The sequence below is a fragment of the Arachis hypogaea genome, chromosome 12, assembly GCF_003086295.3.
Source record: "Arachis hypogaea cultivar Tifrunner chromosome 12, arahy.Tifrunner.gnm2.J5K5, whole genome shotgun sequence".
In the NCBI taxonomy this organism is placed as follows: domain Eukaryota; kingdom Viridiplantae; phylum Streptophyta; class Magnoliopsida; order Fabales; family Fabaceae; genus Arachis; species Arachis hypogaea.
Window position 1 is genome coordinate 112,154,711 of NC_092047.1, and position 24,342 is coordinate 112,179,052.

At 36.1% G+C, this 24,342-nt stretch overlaps 2 protein-coding genes, 2 non-coding genes and 2 pseudogenes across 5 annotated transcripts; 2 read left to right on the forward strand and 4 right to left on the reverse strand.

Annotated features, from left to right (window-relative positions):
• Positions 1-549: 549 nt before the first annotated feature.
• LOC112728323 (growth-regulating factor 9) lies at positions 550-3,573 on the forward strand. Of its 2 annotated transcripts, XM_025778404.3 has the most exons (4): positions 550-831; positions 938-1,309; positions 2,124-2,600; positions 2,954-3,573. In XM_025778404.3, the coding sequence occupies exons 1-4, from the start codon at positions 783-785 to the stop codon at positions 3,382-3,384; spliced, it is 1,329 nt and encodes a 442-aa protein (XP_025634189.1). In that variant the 5' UTR covers positions 550-782; the 3' UTR covers positions 3,385-3,573. The 2 variants fall into 2 exon arrangements, with proteins under 2 accessions (XP_025634189.1, XP_072065851.1); XM_072209750.1 differs by having other exon boundaries at positions 709-1,309.
• A 3,797-nt stretch (positions 3,574-7,370) lies between these two features.
• On the reverse strand, positions 7,371-11,425 carry LOC112730564 (pentatricopeptide repeat-containing protein At4g32430, mitochondrial-like; annotated as a pseudogene).
• TRNAV-AAC (transfer RNA valine (anticodon AAC)) lies at positions 10,008-10,081 on the reverse strand. Its single transcript has one exon. It is a non-coding gene; the product is annotated as a tRNA-Val (tRNA).
• A 1,598-nt stretch (positions 11,426-13,023) lies between the features above and the next one.
• LOC112730565 (uncharacterized) lies at positions 13,024-16,708 on the forward strand. The gene is made up of 4 exons (XM_072208430.1): positions 13,024-13,405; positions 13,978-14,084; positions 15,428-15,761; positions 16,090-16,708. The coding sequence occupies exons 1-4, from the start codon at positions 13,024-13,026 to the stop codon at positions 16,518-16,520; spliced, it is 1,254 nt and encodes a 417-aa protein (XP_072064531.1). The 3' UTR covers positions 16,521-16,708.
• A 3,900-nt stretch (positions 16,709-20,608) lies between these two features.
• On the reverse strand, positions 20,609-23,570 carry LOC112730567 (pentatricopeptide repeat-containing protein At4g32430, mitochondrial-like; annotated as a pseudogene).
• TRNAV-AAC (transfer RNA valine (anticodon AAC)) lies at positions 22,152-22,225 on the reverse strand. Its single transcript has one exon. It is a non-coding gene; the product is annotated as a tRNA-Val (tRNA).
• Positions 23,571-24,342: the final 772 nt, after the last annotated feature.

Below are 24,342 nucleotides of genomic sequence, written 5' to 3' on the forward strand. Positions count from 1 at the left end.
TCAGACTTCAGGCCCAATATGACCAAAAAGTTAAAGACTTAAGACCCAATTAAGGAACCAAATTCTGTCAAAATATTAGAAACAAACTACAAAAAATTTCCAAATGGCGGTTGATAAAAAAAAATTGCAAATGGTGTTATTTCTTTCTTAATTTTTCAATTCTGAAAAATAAAAAAATGATCTTTTTTAGATTCTTATTAGTAATCAACAGAAGCAAAAGCAATAAGAAAAAAGTAATGTTATTTTGATAGAAATATAAAGTTTCATCCAAAAATGAAGGTGGTGATTAAATAAAATTATGATTTTAATTAACATATGATCACATTATAAAAGTTTAAAACTACTTTAGACTATCAAGTATCAACTATAGGAAATGTTCATGATCCCTAAAATAATAATAATATTTGTCAGAAACTCCCACTTTTTCAATGCTAAAATGTTCACTTGCAATGAACCGAATACAATAAATGAATAATTAAATGTGTCTGAAATAAAAATTAATTAATGGGATCAAAATCTTGATAATGTTTATCTGTTCTGTACACTTCTGTTTTCCACTTTCTCTCTCACTTCACTTTCTATCTACAGTGTCAGTAGTGTACTCAGTAGAGTGAGTGAGTCATCACGGGAAATAAAGAAAGAAGAACAAGTGCTACTGTCACTTCTTTCTTTATGAAAAAACTACTTTTGATTTTAACATTTTCAATTGATACTGAAAAAAGAAAGAAAGATTTTAAAGGGACACTTTTTTGGTTTCTCCTTTTCCTTATGTGAATGTGACAATGGAAGCCAAGTCTCTTGAAGCTGTTCCCCCTTCACACAACACTTCTGGTTTCTTTTCTCTTCCACCCCATGTTGTTTTTTTGTGCTTTTTCTTTTCTTTTCTCACTTTTATGTGTTTTCTTCTGGTGTTTTTGTTCATTATTATATTTTCTAGGTGGACCCCAGAAGAAGATTGACATGGGACAAAAGATGGATGGTGGTGGTGGTGTTGGAGTGATCAAAGAAGAGAAGAAGAACACAACAAGTTTTGAAACACTGAAGAGAGCAGAAGAGGAAGAAGGAGGAGCAATAAGAAAACCTGCTATGAACAAAGCATGGCAACAACAAGAAGATAGGTGCTGTTGTTTATTGTTCACAGAAGCTCAAAGGCGTGAGCTTCATCATCAAGTTCTTACCTTCAACTACTTTGCTTATAATCTCCCTCTTCCTCTTCCTCTTCCTCTCCCTCACCCTCATCATCACCTTGTGCTACCCTTTGGTTCTGGCTTTGGTGTTTTTCATAAGCAATTTCCAAGCTATATGTCAGGTTTGTAACTATTTTTTTTTTTTTTGGAGTATTTCTGATAAGGCCCTTTTCAATATATACATATATCTGTGTAAACCTATATATTATTTTTGGATATTTTTAGATTTAAGTTGGATTTGTTCTCCCAACTAGTGTTCTCTTTAGGAGTAGAATATGGTTGGTCACACTCATAATATGCCTCTATCATGATGTCACACCCTTGTTGGCAAGGTTTTCAAAATCTTGAATTAACTTAGTTTATAAGTTTAGGTCCTTAACATCAAGTTTATAAGTTGAGTTTCACTATTCAAGTTTACTTTTCATGAATTTAGGTGAACTCTTGAGTTTGATTAGATTGCTTATAGGTATATGTTTATGTTATTTTGAACTTTTAGTTTCTTTCCCCTTTTATTCATTACCTTAATTTGGATGGTGGTTTATTAGAGTACCTCATGTTAGATTGTCTTGGAATGAATTCATTGTTTCATTTGGGCTTAATTAATGATAAAATTTTGTTTTGTGCTTTTTATTTCAAGAATTTAGAAATAGTTTCAGGTTATGTTTGGTTTATAATTTGAAAATTATGGTTTATTCCAACCAAAATCACTACTTTCTATTTTAAGCCAAATCATGTTTTAAGACTAAAAAACATGTTAAAATGTAATAAATCAACATGGTTTTTCCAAATTTGTTGAAATGAATTAAAATTCAGTTTGCACCTTCAAGTCACTATTTTAGGTGTGAAGACATTCTAAATTTGCTATTTTTTATGCCAAGAATGTGAGGTTTTATGGAGACATTCTAAATTTGCTAATTTTGTTCATTTCTGTTTTAGGAGAATACAATCACTACCAATGTTTTGACTATGGAAGTATGATGGATCCTGAACCGAATAGGTGTAGAAGAACCGATGGAAAGAAATGGAGGTGCAGCAAGAACACAGTACCTTATCATAAGTATTGTGAACGACACGTGCACAGAGGCCGGAACCGTTCAAGAAAGCCTGTGGAAACATCCAAAGTTGTTAACTCAAATTCGATAACAAAGCCTTGTAGCAAGCTACATACTGCTATAGCCTCAAACACAAAATCTGCTGTTTCAATTCCAACACCTAAGGTAACAAACTTTGGCAACAGGACATCGGTTGCTTCGGATAACAGAAGTAGCCGAGATTTATGCAAGAAGGATAACCAGATCAAGAACTGTGTCGGCTACAGTATCAGTGTTATGAGTAGTGGTAAAGGAAGTGTTACCAATGATAGTAATTGCATCTCTGCCGGCATAGGCTTCTCCCCAAGGAGTGTTCTCCAAGGTACTATTCGTGACTTCGCAACAACTTCTGTGACATATTTTCATTTAATATATTGTGTTGTTAGCTGCCATTAGACAACAAAGTGCACTTTGCTGGGACTTACCTCATCCAACAGCAGAGTAGTTGCGAACGCCAAACGCCGAGCATATGTCGCATATTTTGCATGCCTTTGACATTTTTGCTTTGTTATTTGAGAATATTTTAGGATTAATTTCAATAGCACTAATTCTGATTTAGGACAACATCCAAATTATACATGTAAGAAATTAAGAACAAGACTAATCATGAGGTTGAAGTTTGTTCATTAGAAAAGCTGATTTAACTTTGTTGTTTTTCTTTTACTGTGATTGAAGTTTCTGGTTGCAATAGTTCACACCACAACTTCACAAACAGTACAGAGCTTGAACCAGGCAGGTGCCGGAGAACAGACGGCAAGAAGTGGCGGTGCAAGAGTGCTGTTCTTCCTGGTCAGAAGTATTGCACCACTCACGTGCACAGAGGAGCTAAAAGGCGTTGTTCCACAGATCATGAGCCAGTCACTACTCCTACTCCTACTCCTCGCTATGCCAATACCAATTCTCGGCCGATTTACTCTGCCGCGAACAGGACAACGATAACCGAAGCTCGGAAAACAGTTTGCACAGTTCCTAACACAAAACTTTCTATGTCAATCCCAGCAAGTGCACCATTGAGACACAACAATGGGAAGAGTCCTAATAGGAGCAGTGACACAGACACCACCATCACTGACACCATCAATGAGTGTAGCTATGCTTCTTTCTAAGAAGCAGTATTTTCAATTTCATGTATCTAAAAACCTGTTTAATGCTTTTTGTATGAACAAGTTGGACTACTTATTACTGTTTAGGCATTTGAATATCAGTTTTGTATATAGTGTGAACAATGAGATCTTGATGTAGGGGATATCTGATGAATCAAATGTCTTACTTAAGCTTAAGCTTGTTCATTTGAATGATGTGAATTAAACATTTTCATAATCATCTTTTCTTGTTTGGAATGTTTCTACCTTTAGTAGATAAAAAAATAAAGAGAAGAAAACTTTGAAATAAAATTTTGTGATATGAACAATAATTTGTATTAAACTATTCTTCCACCTTAGCCTATAACAACAATAAAGAAGTATCGTGACTCACAAATTCAACCCAACAGAATACATAAATTCAATTATAATTTTAGTCTTTATTATCTTATTTTATCTTTTCTTTATCTTATCTTTAGTTGTTCTTATCTTATCTTTATTTGCTTTTATCTTTCTTAAGTCAATGCTTTCTATATATATTTAGTTTTACCTTCATAATTTACAATTCAAATCAATTCAATTCAATTAATCAACAATCAATAAAAATTTTATTTTTTCTTTTCTTTTTCTATTCTTTCACAATTTTATCAATATGTCAACTTTGAACTGCTATAGTTGTAATGCATCTCTTCAACATGACTGATTTTTCTGAAATCCTTGTTCCACTAAAAAGCATTCACTTAGCTACCCTCAGTATATCTGTAACAAAAATTCTTTCTAATAAAATTAAACAAGATTAGTCGATGAATTGGATACAAATAATTAAGGATTACTAGAGTTCCTAACTTGCATTTTCTTATTTGATCTTTATCATTGTAAACTTAGGAGTATACATGTGAAGTCATAAATTTGTCTAAGGAACTTTGAATTATTATGACTACAATTCATATCATAAGTAAAAATTTAAATTAGAAGGATTGTTATATATATATATATAAAGTTATATCAATAACATAGTAGTTTGGATTAACTTTTTTTTTAAATATTTCTAATTTTTTTAAAATATTTTTATCAAAAAAGTAATTTTGTCTTTAGATAAAAAATTTAAGAAGTAATTTTAATTTTAATTTTTTTAATACACATTTCATTAAACTATTTTTAAAATTTAGTTTTCTCAACGTGTTGCTTACTTAAAATAACAAGAACATTGCTTTTTTAGTTAGAAATATTTTTAAAAAAAATCCTAATAAAACCTATAATTTTATATAAAAATAGTTTTTTAATTCTTTCTTCAAAAAAGTCAATCCAAACGATGATGAGAACAAATACTCTTCTCAGTTCTCATTTTAAACTAACTATTTAAAAATAAAAATATATACATATTAAGAAAATAATAAATACCAACGTCCTTAAAACTATATCATTAAAAAAGTTGCTTTTCAATTAGTACCCATTTATAATTTATAATTTATGATTTATAATAAAAATTATTTTGTCATTAAATTTAGGACATTATTTAAAAACAATTCATGTAAATTTAATTTTTAACAAGATGCAATTAATTTCTTCGAAAGATAAGATATTATATCACTAGAAGATCATCTTAAATAAAATAAAAATCATAAAAAAAACCGTCAAACTGCAAAATCTTCCATTTTAATTAAGGAACCAAGATTTCTTAATTACCTTGTGTTCCAAGCAACTTTACAAAACATAAACCTTTCACTCGATAGGGGTTTTCTATTTTCATCTAATCAAGAATTTTCTGTTAGTGTTGCATTCTACTGAGTACGATGTTGTGTGTTCCAAAGTCTTCAACTTTTGTTCCTCCCAAGAAATCTTCAGATGTTGCCAACAAAAGGGTATCCAAAAAAAGAGTTTTTTCCTCTTCAGAATTATCCAGCCACGTTGATGGATTCAGCAACAACAACAACGGTAACAGAGTTGTTCTTGATTCTTGTGCCAACAAGAGAGCTAAGGTGGAAAAGAGTGAAGAAAATCCTAGGATGAAGAAGGGTACTGCTACTGATGCAGTGAAGGAACGTGAAGAGAAGAAGAAACCAAGTTCTTCGGGTATGGATGGATTCAAGAATATGCAGTGTTCAGTAATGCTGAAAAGGCTATTGGTTCATCCAGATGGAGTGTATTTCAAGAAAGGAAAGGCTTTGATGGATTTGGAGAGGGTTCAGCGAAAGTTATGGAACAATTTGTACAACAAAACTGATCAATTTGCTACTGATATCAGAATGGTGTTTCGCAATGTCATGTCCCAGTACCCCTCAGGGCATGAAGTTCATCTAACCGCAGCGAAGTTAAGCGATCTTTTCGAGACAAAGTGGAAGAATTTGGAGGGAAGATGGGTAGCTGAGAAGGAAAACAAGTTAGAGAAAGAAGAGCCAAAGCCAAATTCAAAGCCTTTGAAATCGAATGCAGGGGAGAAAAGGAAACAAATTTCTGGTTCAGATTTTTCAATTGCTATTGCCAAAGCTAAATTGATATTGGAGAAGAAGAGAACCAATGAAGCTGCACAACAGAACAGAGTTTTCTTGCAAAGGAAGAAACAGAGGGAGATGCTGCAGAAGATGGAGAGAACAATTTCCTTTGATGATGCTTTCAAGTCCTTTCAGGATTTGGAAAACTTGTGTGGCCATTCACTGACACATTATTGCACAAAGGAAAATCCATTGTTGAAGAACCTCACAGGTTTGGTTCTTAGGGAAGAAGATTTTGAAGACGACAACTTTCTTAGTGAGGATTTGGAAGAAGGAGAAATTTTCTGATATTGGTCAATTTTAATTTTTGAGTAGTATTTGATTGTAGTTAATTTGGAATTGACTTGAAACAATTGTAAGTATTATTATGATAGCATCAATGACATTGTTTATATTCATCAATGTTATTCTCATCTGTGCTACCTCCTTTACTGCGTGAACTATCAATTGGAGGCCATTAAGCACATGCAACAGAGTTGCCTCAAATATTTACACATCTCACATTGTTCCTCCCACATATGGTTTCCACTTTCCAGTGAGTGCTATTCCCCCCATCTTCAAATCAGCTACAGCGAGAAACTGGTGAGCTTTGAAGCATTCATGAATACAGCGTGTGTGTGAAGAGCCTCCCAAAGGAAGGTTGGAGTCTCTCACAGTTGATGTTGGAATGCAAGGGACTTGCCCACTTTACCTCCCTCCAAACTTTAACTATTCTGTTTTATAATAATATATATTTGAACGTATTTAGTAAGAAAATGTGACAAATTTAAACTTACTTGAAAGAGTTTTCGAAAATTGGTATGAGAGATTAAGAAATAAAGAGTAACAGAGTCTTATGTAGCATGCATAAGTAGTAGTAAGAGTGTTAACATGTATAAGTTGTAAAATTTTAATATTTGTAAATGAAAATTTTCATAATTATTATTATTATTATGACATTTTTAATATATGTATTTATTGTATTTAATTAGTATTTTTATATTTTAATTGAATAATAATAGATAAAAAAATTTTCTTTTGTTTTTTTTTTTAAATCTTTTACTAGAAGATGATTGGTTGATTTCCAAATTTTGCCAAGTAAACAAAATTACTAACATGACATCGTTAGAAAAAAAATATGGCTTAAACACAATATAGAAAAATTTAGGTATCAAACTTTTATATATAAGAATAGGTAGATAGATAGATAGATAGATAGATAGATAGATGCTATATCAAAGTCTGTTTTGTATAGTTGTTGCAATGTTTTTGTTGATTCTTGATGTTCAAAAAATAAGACTATGCATCTATAAGAAACCAAAACACATGCATCTAGCAAAGATATCAAACTATAAGCTATGCTCTAACTTAAAACATTCTTATCACTGAAGATGATTGTTTTGTGCTGCTTGGAAATTTCTTTGCTGAAAAAATTAGAAGACTAGCAAAAGACACGGATTCATACAAATACATGATTAATGAAATATTTGAGACACTACACATTTCATTCCAAAGAGCATTTTCAGAAACAAGCATTGCACTCCATGAATATGATTCTATGCACTTGCATATCTCAGAAACATGTTTAGTGATGTGCACTGACTACACCATCAAAGTGATTCTATGAATCAGAAGTCAAGTACTCATAGTCATGTATAGAATTTCCTGTCTAATCCCTATTTATGTTAAGGTAAAAGAGAAAAATACAAGATTCGATTTCTTTAGAGTGAACATGATTAGGTTAAATATCAACTGCAAAATACATCACAAATTCCAGTTTATTTTGGAATTTGCTATTCCTGATGCCAGTCTCCTTCCCTTGCTTTGCTCCCTTTCAAAACTTTCATTTGCAATCCAATAAACTCTGCCATGTTACAAATATCCTCAGATTCTGGGTGTGACTTATCCCCGGAAGAGAAACCATGCAAATACAAGGAATTAATACCACCAACGTCCACCCAACTAAACCCAACTTCCTTCTTCACTCCCCTCTCTCTCATAAGTTTCCTCACTTCAGCTACTTTCTCCCATTTCCCTTTCTCAGCGTATAAGTTCGCCATTAATACATACGAACCTGAACTCGCAGGATCCATTTCAACCAACCTATCAATAACCCTCTCAGCCATCTCTATATTCCCATGTATTCTACAAGAACCAAGCAAGCTTTGCAACACTGACAATCTAGGTCCTCCTGGAATCTGGTGCATCAACTCTTCTGCCTCATTTAGCAGTCCTGCGCGACCTAACATGTCCACCATGATAGAATAATGTTCTGGAGTTGGTTCAATTGAATGTTCTTTCACCATGGAGTCAAAGACTCTATGGCCTACATCAACCATGCATTTTCTACAACATGCAGCTAAAACGGAAAGGAAAGTGATGGAGTCAGGAGTGGTTCCTTCACTCTCCATCTCCTTAAACAAACTCATCACTGACTCATAGTCCCCATGTCGAGCATAGGCTGATACTATTGCAGTCCAAGCAAACTCACTTTTTCTAGGTGTCTCGTCAAATACTCTTTGAGACTCGGCTATGCTCCCACGCTTGCCATACATGTCAAGCAGAGAACCTGAAACAATCGGATCAGTGTCTAACCCACGTTTGATCAATTCCGAATGGCATCGTTGCCCATGTTTCAAAGATATATCCTCAGCAGCAGCAATAGCATTTAAGACACTGCCAAAAGTGTATTGGTTTGGTTTTACCTCATTCACTGCAGCCAAAAATGTAAGGAAAGCATCTTTGAATAAGCTATTCTGAGCATACCCTGAAATTAATGAATTCCATGCTATTATCTCTCTATGGTTAACCTCCTCAAAAATTTTATTCGATTCTTGAACAGATTCAAACTTGGCATACATGGTAATAAAGCTATTGGAGACATTTGGTTCCAACAAGAAGCTGCTTTTGATGCATAATCCATGAATCATTTCACCTTCCACCACCAGATTATTGAGTGTAATAGAATGCAATAGTCCTATAAATGTAATATCATTTGGATATACACCATCTTTTCTCATCTCATTGAAAAGAGACACTGCATCTTCTTCTTCAATTGAAATCATTGTCATCCAAGAGACTACATTGCAATTATTCATCAGCTGAAAAACTAGTTTTGCATCTCTGCCGACCTCACACTTCAAATAAGTCGAGATCAACACATTGCAAACCGAAACATGTGTTCCATACCCCACTTTAAGTGTCAAACCATGTATCTGCCTCCTTAGCTCTAACTTTTTCATATAACCACAAGCTGAAACTGCACCTGTAAACGAGACATGGTCAAGGGACATCCCTTGCCTAACCATGCTAACAAACAGTGAAACTGCTTCCAGCCCATAACATTCCCCCTCTTGAGCATAACCCGAAAGCATAGCACTCCATGAAACCAAATCCTTCCGGGGCATCTCATCAAACACCCTCCTAGCCTCAGCTAAACTCCCTGACCTTGAATACATGGTTATCAGAGCATTCCCTACGAAAACTTCACAATTAAATCCAAATTTTGCAACAAGAGAATGCAATTGGCTCCCAAAACAAAACCCATGATCACCCCAACAAAAGGCAAGAGCAGTGGTGTATGTCACAGGATCAAACACGATCCCATTTGAATGCATAGAACAAGCTCAAAGCATCTATGTTCTCCTCAAACCCTGAAAGCACAGTGTTCTAAGAAACAATGTCAGGGCAACTAAAATTATCAAACACACGCAAGGCCTTCCGAAAATTCCCTGACTTGCAGTACATCTTCATCAGTGAATTTGACACGGTGACCAACGAAATGAACCCGCTGGACACTGCAAAACCATGGAGTTGGCACCCAAGTTTCAGCTCTTCTTGACAAGCCTTGAGAGCCAAGGCAACACCGACCTCATCAACACAGTCGAGCGAACACAGCTGGAACTGGGTCTTGAATACAAATAGGGCACGAAAGGGAAGGTTGTTGTGCAAAAGGGTAAGCATGGAACGCTTAATCGATGCAACTTTTGGGTGAGGAATATGATCGAACACCTGGTGTTCATGTTTGAGTGAGTGTAAAAACTTCGACCCAAGTTCATTATATGTTTTCCAAGCTGAAAGTTGAGCCAAATCAACTGACAATCTATAATGAGTAATGACTAAGAACTGAGATTAAGTAAGAAAGAGTTTTGGAAAGAAGAAAACAGTAAGACAAAATGGCGTCGCCTGGACTCGAACCGGAGACCTTCAGTGTGTTAGACTGACGTGATAACCAACTACACCACGACACCTATGTTGTAAACGTTTCTAATTTTTGTTTAATTATTAATACGAGGTTAATCAATTGCGACGGACTAGATTTGATTATTTGGTTTAGATCGAACTATTTCATTACAACATAAATCTCATTATATTTTTCAATCATGCTTTATGCAGTGAAAATCAACTAACTATATAAAATATATGTTAAAATACAAAATATATATTAAAAATATGTAAAATAATACATGTATATACACATAATTATATGATAATTATTTTTTGTATATATCTTTTTATGATGATCAAATTTTTAGATCTTAATTAAAGAGAAAGCAATTAAAGTATATAAAAAATGAACATTCAGATTGCTATTGAACAATAATATTAAATTTATTTACGCAAATTGTAGAGTACACAAGTAATTGGTGTTACGATGGGTAACCAGAGATTAGTGGGCTGGACTCGTTAGATTGGCCCAATCGTCTGAAGATGGAAGCCTCCGAGTAGGTTTGTGCTCTTAGGCCTCCGTCCGACTTGTGCGCGTGAGAAAATGGGGGTGGTACCTACAAAGACACTCAAATGCCTAAGTCAGTAAGGGACTAAGCAGGTTTATAATGTATTGGGACTTAGTGATACCTGAGGGTTGTCAATATATTTATAGTGGTGAACTAATAACCACCGTTGAAGTAGTTCCACCTTTTAAGGGGGATAACCGTCCCTTTATCTAAGGGAAGTTGAGATATGGCTCCTGGAAGTAGGTTGAGAGATTCTAGGGGCAATTACCTATTTGAATGAGTGTTATCTGCCAGCTAACCCTCTTTACCGACTTCCTTGCGTTGAAGCCGACCCCTTACGAGGAGGTCGGTTGCGGGGGAAGATCAACCTCACGGATTGGGCCTTTTTATATTATTTGGATCTGTACTTGGTCATTGGGTCAGGGTATCAACAGTACCCCTACTCGAGTCCAAAATCTTTGTGAGTTGGGCTCGAGTATGCAGCTTGGGACTCTAGCCGACGTGTTGAGGAACCGACGTGATTTTCAGGAACCGACGTGATTTAAGTTTTTGCAACCGTCGCGTCTAATCAAACGTCGCGTCTCTTCGGGGGTTTGAGCATTTACACGCGGGGAACAGTTACATTGGTAACGGTGCACCTCTTAAATGGTTACGTCGTTTCAGCTTTATGCCGCTAACATGTTTATAAATACTTTTCCCTCTCTTCCCTTGTTTTGTTTCTGAAAACTTTCTCACTCACACACTCTGTTTTGGAGAAAGCTTCGTTTTTCTTTGGTCAACTGTTGTTGTACCTGTTACTTCGGAAGTAAAGGTCAGTTCTTTTCTCTTCTCCTCTTTTACAAATGCTATTATTTGCATGTTTTTGTTTAGAGGAGTGTTGACCGTAGTTCTAGCGATTCTGCTGGTTTGAAAAACTTGCCTCAGACCCTCAGAGACCCTATTTTGATTCTTTTTCTTTTTCTTTGTAGGATTCGTCACCCTTTTTTAAAAAAGATGTCTATCCTAGAGTCTCTTTCATCACGGGTTGATGGCACTGTTCTAGGGGAGAGCTCTCTGGTAGATATCGATTATCTTACTGATTTCTGTACTCATCACAGAGTCTGCATTCTTGATGAGGACGAGCCGAAGTACGAACTGGTTGCCCCAGATCCGGAAGATCGGGTTTGTTTTGGGAGAGCATCTGACGCAGACCCTCATTTTTTCTTTATGTATGAAAGCCTGTTCACCTGTTTGGGTGTTTTTCTTCCTTTTCCGACTTCGAGATAGCCGTTTTATCTCATTGTCGTGTTTTCCCTACCCAGCTTCACCCCAACTCCTGAGGTTTTCTGAAAATTTATCAATTCATCAGCCATGCACTAAATTTTTCGACCTTTTTGGATTTTCTTTTTTCTCTTTCACATGACCAAGCCCTTCAGTGGGCAACATAACAAGCAGCAGTGGGTGTCTTTCCGGGCTATACAAGGCCGGAGAGTTTTTACTCTCTTCGATGAATCCTTTCATGATTTCAAAAATTTCTTTTTTAAAGTTCGAGCTGTAGAGGGTCACCACCCCTTTTTTTTGGATCAAAATTTATCTCCTCGCTTTCCCCTGTACTGGTTGGAGGCCTCTCTAGTGGAAAAATATAGTTTGGATGCCCTGGATGAGGTGGAGGCGGCCATTGTGGGGTTTTTCCGAGAAGTGTGGGGGAGAGCCCCATATCTTGATACGAAAAAGTTCCTCCAGGGGTCTCCGACCTTTATGCAGGCCCAGATAGGTAACTTTACATTTTTTGTTCGTTTTATTGCTGTTTTCCAACCTGATTAACATCCGAGTTGTTTGTTCCGACTTGTATGCTGATTCTTCTATTTCCTAATGGTTTTTTGCAGAAATGACGAAGAAGAATTCTAGAGAGTCCTATCAGAGAGTTCAGGAGTCCAAATCGAGGTCTCGCGCGAGGGTTGGTGCTGCCAGGGCTGCTGGCTCTCCTCCTCCTCCTCCCCCTCCTCCTTCTCCTCACAACTTGGGGACCCCCTCCCAACCTATTGTTATATCCTCTTCAGCCTCTTCTCTTCCATCCCCTCCACCCCGATCTTCCCCTGAGCCAGAGAAGAAGAAGTGCAAGACTTTAGAGTCTGGCTCTTCTTTGAGGGTGAGGCCAAGTCTAATGCGCCTCAGTTTGTTCGGAATCATATCTATCCTCATACTCGTATAAGTATGGATGATGCTTCCATCCGAAACCACCTTAATATTCTGGTTCAGGGGAGTGTCAGGGCGGCGGGGTGTGTACAAAGCTTCTGGATATTTTTGAAAAGACTCCCCTCAGCTCTTTGGGTTCATCCCTGAAGGTTGAGGAGCTAGAGGGGAGAATTTTCTTATATCAAGAAGAGGAAAAGCGGTTGAAGGTGGAGGTCGCCAAGTTGAAGGAGGAGAGGAATCGTCTCCGGGAGAGGGATAAGAAGTTGCTGGGCTAGTGCGCCATGGTGGAGGGCCTGAAGGAGAAGGCGGAGCAGAGTTATATAAGTTTGTTTGGGGATCACGTGGACCTGAAGAAGGAGTTAGCGAGATGTCGGGAGGCCTATTTGGATCTGGAGGACTCCATTGCTGAGGGAGCCGAGGAGGCATGGAGGAACTTCAAGGAACAGGTCGGGGTTATTGCTCCAGACTTGGATATTTCTCCTCTGGATCCTGATAAGATCGTGGTTGATGGGGCCATTGTTTCTCCTCCCCGACCTGTTTCCGAATCCGAGCTGAAGACTCGGGGGCAGAGGATAGTGGAATCCCCTCCCCGATCAGAAGATGCCCCGAGTTCTTCAAAGGCTCCTGAGAAGGGTCCCGATCAACTTGCTCCGTCTTCCATTGGTTCTGAACATCAAGTTTATAAGTTGAGTTTCACTATTCAAGTTTACTTTTCATGAATTTAGGTGAACTCTTGAGTTTGATTTGTTTGCTTATAGGTATATGTCTATGTTATTTTGAACTTTTAGTTTCTTTCCCCTTTCCCCTTTTATTCATTACCTTAATTTGGATGGTGGTTTATTAGAGTACCTCATGTTAGATTGCCTTGGAATGAATTCATTGTTTCATTTGGACTTAATTAATGATAAAGTTTTGTTTTGTGCTTTTTATTTCAAGAATTTAGAAATAGTTTCAGGTTATGTTTGGTTTATAATTTGAAAACTATGGTTTATTCCGACCAAAATCACTACTTTCTATTCTAAGCCAAATCATGTTTTAAGACTAAAAAACATGTTAAAATGTAATATATCAACATGGTTTTGCCAAGTTTGTTGAAATGAATTAAAATTCAGTTTGCACCTTCAAGTCACTATTTTAGGTGTGAAGACATTCTAAATTTGCTAATTTTTATGCCAAGAATGTGAGATTTTATGGAGACATTCTAAATTTGCTAATTTTGTTCATTTCTGTTTTAGGAGAATACAATCACTACCAATGTTTTGACTATGGAAGTATGATGGATCCTGAACCGAATAGGTGTAGAAGAACCGATGGAAAGAAATGGAGGTGCAGCAAGAACACAGTACCTTATCATAAGTATTGTGAATGACATGTGCACAGAGGCCGGAACCGTTCAAGAAAGCCTGTGGAAACATCCAAAGTTATTAACTCAAATTCGATAACAAAGCCTTGTAGCAAGCTACATACTTATTATTCCCAACAAGTGGTATCAAGAGCTTCGGTTCGGTGGGATTTATTCTTAGTATGCTCTGTGGTTGCAGCCTAGTCTGACCTTCCACATCAGAAAAGAATTTTGTCCTGTGGCTTGAGGTTGATCTTTGGTTGCTGTTGTTGTTGCTGGAAGGCAGTGTGACACTGTGAGAGTGCAGTTTGGAAAGGTTCTGGCTAAGGATAGACCTGGTATTTAAGTGTGTCCATTGTGACCCACCTCTCTTTCCTGGGGACCCTTCATAGTGCACGGTCTACAGTTGAGTTATACTATTCCAGTATACGGTTGCAACAATGTCAGGATATTCAAGTGCTGCGAAGCTTGAAATAGAGAAATTTGATGGAAGAATCAATTTTGGCTTGTGGCAAATACAAGTCAAGGATGTGTTGATACAATCAGGTTTGCACAAGGCGTTGAAGGAGAAGATCTCTGGTTGCTCTCTCTATGAGAGAAGATGATGTTCTCTAGAAGACAAGAAGTATCCTCATGGTATTACCGCACTGCCATGGATAAGGATAAGTTGTGGCAATCGGGTCCACAATTGCACTCGGGCATTGGTTGGCGTTGAGATGCAAGGTGTGTGGCGGAGTTAGGTCGATGGCTGAAGAACTTCCAGGAAAAGCCAATTTGGAAGTTGCACCATGAATTTTCAGCAAGGTTTCGATCTGTACCAAGGTGAAATGCTTGGAGTGGTCTAATTCCAAGTGAGTATATTTTCATGGTGGAGTATGATAGTTCTCTGAACTATGATTGTCGGTATAGACAATGGCAGCAAAGAATTGTCGGTGTTGACAATGGAAGCTGAAGATGTGTGACTATTTCAATCAAGGTGGAGATTGTTAGGATTTGGTTGAATTAGTCCCACATTGCTCAGGATAGCAAATGGAGTGGGTGGCCTAGGCTATAAATATGAGGCTAAGTTCTCCATTTGTTTTTGCACCAGTCAGAAACACTTTAAGCTTGTATCTGATTTTTCTTTTCCTCTGTACTTTTTATTAGAGAGTGTTGTGAGGTGTAGTTAGATATTTGCTTTGAGAGAGTGTTGGTGTACTGGGGTGCCGGTGAGAGAAAGAAGTCTATGTGTTGTAACAATTTTCACATAGTGATATTCTCTGGTTGTCATTTGACAACGGCCATGGTTTTTTCTCCGGTAATTGGAGTTTCCACGTTAAATTCTTGTGTTGTGATTGTGTTTATTTTATTTCTCTGTCAAAGGTGTTTTCTCAAGGGGGAATGGTGTATTATTCCCAAATTCGATAACAAAGCCTTGTAGCAAGCTACATACTTCCATAGCCTCAAACACAAAATCTGCTGTTTCAATTCCAACACCTAAGGTAACAAACTTTGGCAACAGGACATCGGTTGCTTCGGATAACAGAAGTAGCCGAGATTTATGCAAGAAAGATAACCAGATCAAGAACTGTGTCGGCTACAGTATCAGTGTTATGAGTAGTGGTAAAGGAAGTGTTACCAATGATAGTAATTGCATCTCTGCCGGCATAGGCTTCTCCCCAAGGAGTGTTCTCCAAGGTACTATTCGTGACTTCGCAACAACTTCTGTTACATATTTTCACTTAATATATTGTGTTGTTAGCTGCCATTAAACAACAAAGTGCACTTTGCTGGGATTTACCTAATCCAACAGCAGAGTAGTTGCGAACGCCGAGCATATGTCACATATTTTTGCTTTGTTATTTGAGAATATTTTAGGATTAATTTCAATAGCACTAATTCTGATTTAGGACAACATCCAAATTATACATGTAAGAAATTAAGAACAAGACTAATCATGAGGTTGAAGTTTGTTCATTAGAAAAGCTGATTTAACTTTGTTGTTTTTCTTTTACTGTGATTAAAGTTTCTGGTTGCAATAGTTCACACCACAACTACACAAACAGTACAGAGCTTGAACCAGGCAGGTGCCGGAGAACAGAAGGCAAGAAGTGGCGGTGCAAGAGTGCTGTTCTCCCTGGTCAGAAGTATTGCACCACTCACGTGCACAGAGGAGCTAAAAGGCGTTGTTCCACAGATCATGAGCCAGTCACTACTCCTACTCCTACTTCTCGTTATGCCAATACCAATTCTCGGCCGATTTACTCTGCCGCGAACAGGACAACGATAACCGAAGCTCGGAAAACAGTTTGCACAGTTCCCAACACAAAACTTTCTATGTCAATCCCAGCAAGTGCACCATTGAGACACAACAATGGGAAGAGTCCTAATAGGAGCAGTGACACAGACACCACCATCACTGACACCATCAATGAGTGTAGCTATGCTTCTTTCTAAGAAGCAATATTTTCAATTTCATGTATCTAAAACCTGTTTAATGCTTTTTGTATGAACAAGTTGGACTACTTATTACTGTTTAGGCATTTGAATATCAGTTTTGTGTATAGTGTGAACAATGAGATCTTGATGTAGGGGATATCTGATGAATCAAATGTCTTACTTAAGCTTAAGCTTGTTCATTTGAATGATGTGAATTAAACATTTTCATAATCATCTTTTCTTGTTTGGAATGTTTCTACCTTTAGTAGATAAAAAAATAAAGAGAAGAAAACTTTGAAATAAAATTTTGTGATATGAACAATAATTTGTACTAAACTACTCTTCCACTTTAGCCTATGACAATAATAAAGAAGTCTCGTGTCCTACAAATTAAGCCCAACAGAATACATAAATTCAATTATAATTTTAGTCTTTATTATCTTATCTTATCTTTTCTTTATCTTATCTTTAGTTCTTTATTTGTTTTTATCTTTCTTAAGCCAATATTCTATATATATTTAGTTTTACCTTCATAATTTACAATTCAATTCAATTAATCAACAATCACTAAAAATTTTATTTTTTCTTTTCTTTTTCTATTCTTTCACAATTTTATCAATTTGTGAACTTTGAACTTTTATAGTTGTAATGCATCTCTTCAACATGACTGATTTTTCTGAAATCCTTGTTCCACTAAAAAGCATTCATTTAGCTACCCTCAGTATATCTGTAACAAAAATTCTTTCCAATAAAATTAAACAAGATTAGTCCATGAATTGAATACAAATAATTAAGGATTACTAGAATTCGTAACTCGCATTTTCTTATTTGATCTTTATCATTGTACATTTAGGAGTATATATGTGAAGTCATAAATTTGTCTAAGGAGCTTTGAATTATTATGACTACAATTCATATCATAAGTAAAAATTTAAATTAGAAGGATTGTTATATATATATAAAGTTATATCAATAACGTAGTAGTTTGGATTAACTTTTTTTTTAAATATTTCTAATTTTTTAAAAATATTTTTATCAAAAAAGTAATTTTGTCTTTAGATAAAAAATTTAAGAAGTAATTTTAATTTTAATTTTTTAAATACACTTTTCATTAAACTATTTTTAAAATTTAGTTTTCTCAGAAAACAATATATTGCTTACTTAAAAGTTAAAATAACAAGAACGTTGCTTTTTTAGTTATAAATATTTTTAAAAAAATCCTAATAAAACCTATAATTTTATATAAAAATAGTTTTTTAATTCTTTCTTTAAAAAAGTCAATCCAAATGATGATGAGAATAAATACTCTTCTCATTTTAAACTAACTATTTAAAAATAAAAATATATACATATTAAGAAAATAATAAATACGAACGTCTTTAAAACTATATCGTTAGAAAAGTTGCTTTTCAATTAGTACCCATTTATAATTTATAATTTATAATTTATATTTTATGATTTATAATAAAAATTATTTTGTCATTAAATTTAGGACATTATTTAAAAACAATTCATGTAAATTTAATTTTTAACAAGATGCAATTAATTTCTTCGAAAGATAAGATATTATATCACTAGAAGATCATCTTAAATAAAATAAAAATCATAAAAAAAACCGTCAAACTGCAAAATCTTCCATTTTAATTAAGGAACCAAGATTTCTTAATTACCTTGTGTTCCAAGCAACTTTACAAAACATAAACCTTTCACTCGATAGGGGTTTTCTATTTTCATCTAATCAAGAATTTTCTGTTAGTGTTGCATTCTACTGAGTACGATGTTGTGTGTTCCAAAGTCTTCAACTTTTGTTCCTCCCAAGAAATCTTCAGATGTTGCCAACAAAAGGGTATCCAAAAAAAGAGTTTTTTCCTCTTCAGAATTATCCAGCCACGTTGATGGATTCAGCAACAACAACAACGGTAACAGAGTTGTTCTTGATTCTTGTGCCAACAAGAGAGCTAAGGTGGAAAAGAGTGAAGAAAATCCTAGGATGAAGAAGGGTACTGCTACTGATGCAGTGAAGGAACGTGAAGAGAAGAAGAAACCAAGTTCTTCGGGTATGGATGGATTCAAGAATATGCAGTGTTCAGTAATGCTGAAAAGGCTATTGGTTCATCCAGATGGAGTGTATTTCAAGAAAGGAAAGGCTTTGATGGATTTGGAGAGGGTTCAGCGAAAGTTATGGAACAATTTGTACAACAAAACTGATCAATTTGCTACTGATATCAGAATGGTGTTTCGCAATGTCATGTCCCAGTACCCCTCAGGGCATGAAGTTCATCTAACCGCAGCGAAGTTAAGCGATCTTTTCGAGACAAAGTGGAAGAATTTGGAGGGAAGATGGGTAGCTGAGAAGGAAAACAAGTTAGAGAAAGAAGAGCCAAAGCCAAATTCAAAGCCTTTGAAATCGAATGCAGGGGAGAAAAGGAAACAAATTTCTGGTTCAGATTTTTCAATTGCTATTGCCAAAGCTAAATTGATATTGGAGAAGAAGAGAACCAATGAAGCTGCACAACAGAACAGAGTTTTCTTGCAAAGGAAGAAACAGAGGGAGATGCTGCAGAAGATGGAGAGAACAATTTCCTTTGATGATGCTTTCAAGTCCTTTCAGGATTTGGAAAACTTGTGTGGCCATTCACTGACACATTATTGCACAAAGGAAAATCCATTGTTGAAGAACCTCACAGGTTTGGTTCTTAGGGAAGAAGATTTTGAAGACGACAACTTTCTTAGTGGGGATTTGGAAGAAGGAGAAATTTTCTGACATTGTTCAATTTTAATTTTTGATTGTAGTTAATTTGGAATTGACTTGAAACAATTGTAAGTATTATTATGATAGCATCAATGACATTGTTTATATTCATCAATGTTATTCTCATCTGTGCTACCTCCTTTACTGCGTGAACTATCAATTGGAGGCCATTAAGCACATGCAACAGAGTTGCCTCAAATATTTACACATCTCACATTGTTCCTCCCACATATGGTTTCCACTTTCCAGTGAGTGCTATTCCCCCCATCTTCAAATCAGCTACAGCGAGAAACTGGTGAGCTTTGAAGCATTCATGAATACAGCGTGTGTGTGAAGAGCCTCCCAAAGGAAGGTTGGAGTCTCTCACAGTTGATGTTGGAATGCAAGGGACTTGCCCACCTCACCTCCCTCCAAACTTTAACTATTCTGTTTTATAATAATATATATTTGAACGTATTTAGTAAGAAAATGTGACAAATTTAAACTTACTTGAAAGAGTTTTCGATAATTGGTATGAGAGATTAAGAAATAAAAAGTAATAGAGTCTTATGTAGCATGCATAAGTAGGACAAATAATATAGTAGTAAGAGTATTAACATGTATAAGTTGTAAAATTTTAATATTTGTAAATGAAAATTTTCATAATTATTATTATTATTATGACACCTTTAATGTATATATTTATTGTATTTAATTAGTATTTTTATGTTTTAATTGAATAATAATAGATAAAAAAAATTTCTTTTATTTTTTTAAAATCTTTCACTAGAAGATGATTGGTTGATTTCCAAATTTTGCCAAGTAAACAAAATTACTAACATGACATCGTTAGAAAAAAAAATATGGCTTAAACACAATATAGAAAAACTTAGGTATTAAACTTTTATATATAAGAATAGATAGATAGATAGATGCTATATCAAAGTCTGTTTTGTATAGTTGTTGCAAGGTTTTTGTTGATTCTTGATGTTCAAAAAATAAGACTATGCATCTATAAGAAACCAAAACACATGCATCTAGCAAAGATATCAAACTATAAGCTATGCTCTAACTTAAAACATTCTTATCACTGAAGATGATTGTTTTGTGCTGCTTGGAAATTTCTTTGCTGAAAAAATTAGAAGACTAGCAAAAGACACGGATTCATACAAATACATGATTAATGAATATTTGAGACACTACACATTTCATTCCAAAGAGCATTTTCAGAAACAAGCATTGCACTCCATGAATATGATTCTATGCACTTGCATATCTCGGAAACATGTTTAGTGATGTGCACTGACTACACTATCAAAGTGATTCTATGAATCAGAAGTCAAGTACTCATAGTCACTAGTCAGTATGTATAGAATTTCCTGTCTAATCCTTATTTATGTTAAGGTAAAAGAGAAAAATACAAGATTCGATTTCTTTAGAGTGAACATGATTAGGTTAAATATCAACTGCAAAATACATCACAAATTCCAGTTTATTTTGGAATTTGCTATTCCTGATGCCAGTCTCCTTCCCTTGCTTTGCTCCCTTTCAAAACTTTCATTTGCAATCCAATAAACTCTGCCATGTTACAAATATCCTCAGAGCTATTCTGAGCATACCCTGAAATTAATGAATTCCATGCTATTATCTCTCTATGGTTAATCTCCTCAAAAATTTTCTTCGATTCTTGAACAGATTCAAACTTGGAATACATGGTAATAAGGCTATTGGAGACATTTGGTTCCGACAAGAAGCTGCTTTTGATGCATAATCCATGAATCATTTCACCTTCCACCACCAGATTATTGAGTGTAATAGAATGCAATAGTCCTATAAATGTAATATCATTTGGATATACACCATCTTTTCTCATCTCATTGAAAAGAGACACTGCATCTTCTTCTTCAATTGAAATCATTGTCGTCCAAGAGACTACATTGCGATTATTCATCAGCTGAAAAACTAGTTTTGCATCTCTGCCGACCTCACACTTCAAATAAGTCGAGATCAACACATTGCAAACCGAAACATGTGTTCCATACCCCACTTTAAGTGTCAAACCATGTATCTGCCTCCCTAGCTCTAAGTTTTTCATATAACCACAAGCTGAAACTGCACCTGTAAACGAGACATGGTCAAGGGACATCCCTTGCCTAACCATGCTAACAAACAGTGAAACTGCTTCCAGCCCATAACATTCCCCCTCTTGAGCATAACCCGAAAGCATTGCACTCCATGAAACCAAATCCTTCCGGGGCATCTCATCAAACACCCTCCTAGCCTCAGCTAAACTCCCTGACCTTGAATACATGGTTATCAGAGCATTCCCTACGAAAACTTCACAATTAAATCCAAATTTTGCAACAAGAGAATGCAATTGGCTCCCAAAACAAAACCCATGATCACCCCAACAAAAGGCAAGAGCAGTGGTGTATGTCACAGGATCAAACACGATCCCATTTGAATGCATAGAACAAGCAAAAGTCAAAGCATCCATGTTCTCCTCGAAACCTGAAAGCACAGTGTTCCAAGAAACAATGTCAGGGCAACTCAAATTCTCAAACACAACCCACTGGACACTGCAAAACCATGGAGTTGGCACCCAAGTTTCAGCTCTCCTTGACAAGCCTTGAGAGCCAAGGCAACACCGACCTCATCAACACAGCTGGAACTGGGTCTTGAATACAAACAGGGCACGAAAGGGAAGGTTGTTGTGCAAAAGGGTAAGCATGGAACGCTTAATCGATGCAACTTTTGGGTGAGGAATATGATCGAACACCTGGTGTTCATGTTTGAGTGAGTGTAAAAACTTCGACCCAAGTTCATTATATGTCTTCCAAGCTGAAAGTTGAGCCAAATCAACTGACAATCTATAATGATTAATGAGTAATGACTAAGAAATGAGATGTAAGACAAAATGGCGTCGCCCGGACTCGAACCGGAGACCTTCAGTGTGTTAGACTGACGTGATAACCAACTACACTACGACACCTGTGCTATAAACGTTTCTAATTTTTGTTTAATTATTAATACAGAGTTGATCAATTGCGATGGACTAGATTTGATTATTTGGTTTAGATCGAACTATTTCATTACAACATAAATCTCATTATATTTTTCAATCATGTTTTATGCAGTGAAAATCAACTAACTATATAAAAGATATGTTAAAATATAAAATATATATTAAAAATATGTAAAATAATACATGTATATACACATAATTATATGATAATTATTTTTTGTATATATCTTTTTATGATGATCAAATTTTTAGATCTTAATTAAAGAGAAAGCAATTAAAGTATATAAAAAATGAACATTCAGATTACCATTGAACAATAATATTAAATTTATTTACGCAAATTGTAGAGTACACAAGTAATTAGTGTTATGTTACGATGTACTAAAGATTAGTGGGCTGGACTCGTTAGGTTGGCCCAATCGTCTGAGGATGGAAGCCTCCGAGTAGGTTTGTGCTCTTGGGCCTCCGTCCGACTTGTGCGCGTGAGAAAATAGGGGTGGTACCTGCAAAGACACTCTAATGCCTAAGTCAGCAAGGGGCTAAGCAGGTTTATAATGTATTGGGACTTAGTGATACCTGAGGGGTGTCAGTGTATTTATAGTGGTGAACCAATAACCACCGTTGAAGTAGTTCCACCTTTTAAGGGGGATAACCGTCCCTTTGTCTAAGGGAAGTTGAGATATGGCTCCTGGAAGTGGGTTGAGAGATTCTAGGGGCAATTACCTATTTGAATGAGTGTTATCTGCCAGCTAACCCTCTTTACCGACTTCCTTGCGTTGAAGCCGACCCCTTACGAGGAGGTCGGTTGCGGGGGAAGATCAACCTCATAGATTGGGCCTTTTTATATTATTTGGATCTGTGCCTGGTCATTGGGTCAGGGTATCAACAGTGCCCCTACTCGAGTCCAAAATCTTTGTGAGTTGGGCTCGAGTATGCAGCTTGGGACTCTAGCCGACGTGTTGAGGAACCGACGTGATTTTCAGGAACCGACGTGATTTAAGTTTTTCAACCGTCGCGTCTAATCAAACGTCGCGTCTCTTCGGGGGTTTGAGCATTTACACACGGGGAGCAGTTACATTGGTAACGGTGCACCTCTTAAATGGTTACGTCGTTTTACCTTTATGTCCCTAACATGTTTATAAATACTTTTTCCTCTCTTCCCTTGTTTTGTTTCTGAAGACTTTATCACTCACACACTCTGTTCTGGAGAAAGCTTCGTTTTTCTTTGGTCAACTGTTGTTGTACCCGTTACTTCGAAAGTAAAGGTCAGTTCTTTTCTCTTCTCCTCTTTTACAAATGCTTTTATTTGCATGTTTTTGTTTAGAGGAGTGTTGACTGTAGTTCTAGCGATTCTGCTGGTTTGAAAAACTTGCCTCAGACCCTCAGAGACCCTATTTTGATTCTTTTTCTTTTTTTTTGTAGGATTCGTCACCCTTTTTTAAAAAAGATGTCTACCCTAGAGTCTCTTTCATCATGGGTTGATGGCACTGTTCTAGGGGAGAGCCCTCTGGTAGATACCGATTATCTTACTGATTTCTGTACTCATCACAGAGTCTGCATTCTTGATGAGGACAAGCCGAAGTACGAACTGGTTGCCCCGGATCCGGAAGACCGGGTTTGTTTTGGGAGAGCATCTGACGCAGACCCTTATTTTTTCTTTATGTATGAAAGCCTGTTCACCTGTTTGGGTGTTTTTCTTCCTTTTTCCGACTTCGAGATAGCCGTTTTATCTCATTGTCGTGTTTCCCCTACCCAACTTCACCCCAACTCTTGAGGTTTTCTGAAAATTTATCAATTCATCAGCCATGCACTAGATTTTTCGACCTCTTTGAAGATTTTCTTTTTCCTCTTTCACATGACCAAGCCCTTCAGTGGGCAAAATAACAAGCAGCAGTGGGTGTATTTCCGGGCTATACAAGGCCGGAGAGTTTTTACTCTCTTCGATGAATCCTTTCATGATTTAAAAACTTCTTTTTTAAAGTTCGAGCTGTAGAGGGTCACCACCCCTTTTTTCTGGATCAAAATTTATCTCCTCGCTTTCCCCTGTACTGGTTGGAGGCTTCTCCAGTGGAAAAATATAGTTT

Bases quoted from the DNA above. Each gene is read 5' to 3' on its own strand.
- LOC112728323 (XM_072209750.1), top strand. From the start codon at position 853: ATGTTGTTTTTTTGTGCTTTTTCTTTTCTTTTCTCACTTTTATGTGTT. The intron at 1,310-2,123 runs GTTTGTAACTAT...TTTCTGTTTTAG, and splicing joins ATTTCCAAGCTATATGTCAG to GAGAATACAATCACTACCAA. The intron at 2,601-2,953 runs GTACTATTCGTG...CTGTGATTGAAG, and splicing joins CCCAAGGAGTGTTCTCCAAG to TTTCTGGTTGCAATAGTTCA.
- LOC112730565 (XM_072208430.1), top strand. From the start codon at position 13,024: ATGGTGGAGGGCCTGAAGGAGAAGGCGGAGCAGAGTTATATAAGTTTG. The intron at 13,406-13,977 runs GTTCTGAACATC...TTTCTGTTTTAG, and splicing joins ACTTGCTCCGTCTTCCATTG to GAGAATACAATCACTACCAA. The intron at 15,762-16,089 runs GTACTATTCGTG...CTGTGATTAAAG, and splicing joins CCCAAGGAGTGTTCTCCAAG to TTTCTGGTTGCAATAGTTCA.